Raw genomic sequence first — 3,134 nt, forward strand, 5'->3', positions numbered from 1 at the left:
CTTGCGCAACCGGGTGCGAGAGAGACGGCCATGCGGCTGCGGCCCGGGGTCCTCGCGGGGGGGCCGCTGGTCCTGGCGGGGCGGGGCGGGGCGGGGGGCCGAGCTGAGCAGCTGAGCCAACACCAGCAGCAGCGAGCACCACCTCTACCACACCAGCCTGATGGTCGGCAAACACGAGGCGAGTCCGGGGCGGGGGGCGGCGCGGGGGGCGGCGCGGCGGCGGCCTCAACGGGCTGCAGCAAGTCAGGGCCGCGTCCGGGAGAGGTCCGGGCCGCGCCGCGCTGCGAGAAAGAGTGAGAGTGAGAGAGAGAGAGAGGACGGCGTCGGCGCGGACGCATCCCTGGGCAGGGCGCGGCCGCGGGCCCGGGCAGGGCCGTGGCAGAGCCGGCAGAGAGAGAGAGGGTCAGACACGGGGCCGCGCCGACTCGCCGGGGCGGAGGCATGGCCGCGCACGGGGGCCCCGCGGGGCCCCGGGGGCCTGGGCGGGGGCCCCCGCGGGGGAGGGGGGCCCGGCGGGGGCGGTGAGAAGGCTGTGCCGCTGGGGTTGGCTGTGAGAGGTCCCCTCTCGGGTCCCCTTCGGCTGCGGCTGGTTGGGCGGGGCCACGCTCCCCCACCACCACCACTCCGCCCGGCCGAGGCGGGCGAGGCCCCCCCACCACCGCCGCCGACGCCGCCGCCGCGCCGCGGTGCTCGCTTGGCGGCCGCGCGAGGGTGAGGGCGAGGGGCGAGGGGCAGGGAGGGGAGGTCGCGCCGGAGGGGAGGGGGAGGCCGACCGCCGAGCCGCCAGTTCGGTGGTGGGGGTCGGGCCAGCCGAGCGGGGATTACTCTATATTGTGTGTACGCCGAGGGGTGATACGGTGTTTACACGCGGCCAGGGCCCCGATTTATTTCCAACAGATTTGTCGTGCCGCTCGCACCGTGCGGACGTCGCTCGGCTCCGCTCCGCTCCGCGCTCCGCTCGGCTCCGACCCCGCGCGCCCCGCCAGCGAGCTCGAGCATGGTGTGCTGAAGCGCGGCACTGCCGAGCACATACACACACCCCGCCCTTCCTGACCGAGTGCGTTGTGTGCGCCGCGAGTGCGTTTGCGAGTGCGTTTGCGAGTGCGCTTGCGAGTGCAAGCGAGTGCCAGTGCGTGCCACCAGCCTCCTCCGCCCCATGTGTGGGAATGCACCTCTCCTCCTGGACCCGAGCAGGCGCTTGCTGATCAGTGCGGAGGCCGTGTTCAGTTCACCGACAACGTGAGTAGTGTTATTTTTTGATTCCTCACCGTCTACGTGATGGTTGATGATGAAGTCGGGGTGTTTCTGTGCCCCGCACCCTCGCCGTGTCGCGCCCGTCTCTGACCGCCGCCCCTCTGGTTGCAGCACCAGCCCGCGACCGCACCCCGACATGCAGCCCTTCCAGCCCAACATGATGGAGACGCCCACCAGCCCCAACGTGGCGAGCCCCGCGGCCAGCCCGGACGCCAACGCGACCCTCCTGGTGGCGAGCGGCGCAAGCAGCAGCAGCGGCAGCCCGCCGCCGCCGACGACCTCGTCGTCGGCCACCTCGCGAGCCCTCACCTTCTCCATCGCCAAGATCATGGAGCCCGACCGTCGGCGGCCCGAGGCGAGCTCGCCGCCGAGCCGCGCCACCGCGGACCCGCTCAACGGCGTGCTCTCGGCGTACAGGCCCACGGCCACGCCGGCGCCCATGGACTCGGCCTTCAAGAAGTACGTGCCGTCGTTCCGCGCCCACGACCTGGACCTGCTGTCGCAGTACCCGCTGCTCTACTACTACCCGGGCGCGCTGCAGAGGCCCATGCGGCCGGGGCCGCCGCGGAGGTCGCCGCCGCCGCCGTCCCCCGACAGCCGCGACTCGTCGAGCAGCCCGACGATGATGCACGGCGCGCACCCGGCGCACTCCATGGGGCTGGCGGGGCCCGTCAGCCAGGGCGGCTCCTCGGCCAGCAGCCCGCCGCCGTCGCAGCCGTCGCCGCCGCCCGCCGGCGGCGCGTCCACGCCCAAGCTCAAGAACTTCACGTGCAAGGAGTGCGGCAAGGTGTTCAACGCGCACTACAACCTGACGCGGCACATGCCCGTGCACACGGGCGCGCGCCCCTTCGTGTGCAAGACGTGCGGCAAGGGCTTCCGGCAGGCGTCCACGCTCTGCAGGCACAAGATCATCCACACGCAGGAGAAGCCGCACCGCTGCGACGTCTGCGGCAAGTGCTTCAACCGCAGCTCCACCCTCAACACGCACCTGCGCATACACCGCGGCGACAAGCCCTTCGAGTGCGAGATCTGCGGCAAGAAGTTCCACCAGAAGGGCAACTACAAGAACCACAAGCTGACGCACAGCGGCGAGAAGGCCTTCAAGTGCAGCGTCTGCAACAAGGCCTTCCACCAGGTGTACAACCTCACCTTCCACATGCACACGCACGAGGACAAGAAGCCCTTCACGTGCGACGTGTGCGGCAAGGGCTTCTGCCGCAACTTCGACCTGAAGAAGCACATGCGCAAGCTGCACGAGGCGGGCGGCCTGGACGCGCGGCTCGACGCCCGGCTGGAGGCCCGCATGGAGGCGCGCCTCGACGCCCGCATGGACGGCCACCTGCTCGACATGTCGTCCTGCCCGCCCGCCAACCGGAGGCTCATGTACGCCGACCACGCCGACGGCGCCGACGCCGTGGCCCACCACCGGCACGCCCTGCTCGCGCCCTTCCTGCTGCCCGGCTGCCCGCCCAACCCCTACCTCTCCAAGATGTTGTGACCGCCGGTGCTCCCCCACCTGGGGGGACTGTTCCCGCTGCCCAGCGCCGGCGGCGGCCCGGGCCCCGCCGACAGCCCGCGGCCGCACCCGCGCCCGCCGCCGCCGTCGCGACACGCATTCGTCGACCTCAGGACGCCGTCGCCGCCGTGAATGCCGCGCCGGCCTCGCCCCTCCAGCGGGACGCGACGCCATTCTCGTCTCCCCCCTGCAGCGTCGCGGCGGGAGGCCGGGCCCGGACCGGACCAGCAGCAGCCCGACCAGCCCCGCCCCGCCCCGCCTCAGCCAAGTAGCTGTTATGTCGTCATGTGTTTGCGGCAGTTCACACTCCTCGCCGTCTGGAGAGCGCGCCGAGGCTGTCAACTTCACTTTGGCGCGCGGGGGG

The 3,134-nt window shown here is 72.1% G+C and overlaps 2 protein-coding genes across 2 annotated transcripts in view; one reads left to right on the plus strand and one right to left on the minus strand.

The window, feature by feature from the left end:
* LOC113212849 (serotriflin-like) overlaps positions 1-3,134 on the minus strand; it is an 81,402-nt gene that overhangs the window by 53,544 nt on the left and 24,724 nt on the right. The gene's annotated exons all lie outside the window — the stretch shown is intronic.
* LOC113212855 (fez family zinc finger protein erm-like) lies at positions 1,396-2,877 on the plus strand. The gene has a single exon (XM_026431688.2). The coding sequence runs from the start codon at positions 1,412-1,414 to the stop codon at positions 2,750-2,752; it is 1,341 nt and encodes a 446-aa protein (XP_026287473.2). The 5' UTR covers positions 1,396-1,411; the 3' UTR covers positions 2,753-2,877.

The sequence above is a fragment of the Frankliniella occidentalis genome, unplaced genomic scaffold (genome assembly GCF_000697945.3).
Source record: "Frankliniella occidentalis isolate FOCC.00 unplaced genomic scaffold, Focc_3.1 Scaffold5, whole genome shotgun sequence".
Taxonomy (NCBI): domain Eukaryota; kingdom Metazoa; phylum Arthropoda; class Insecta; order Thysanoptera; family Thripidae; genus Frankliniella; species Frankliniella occidentalis.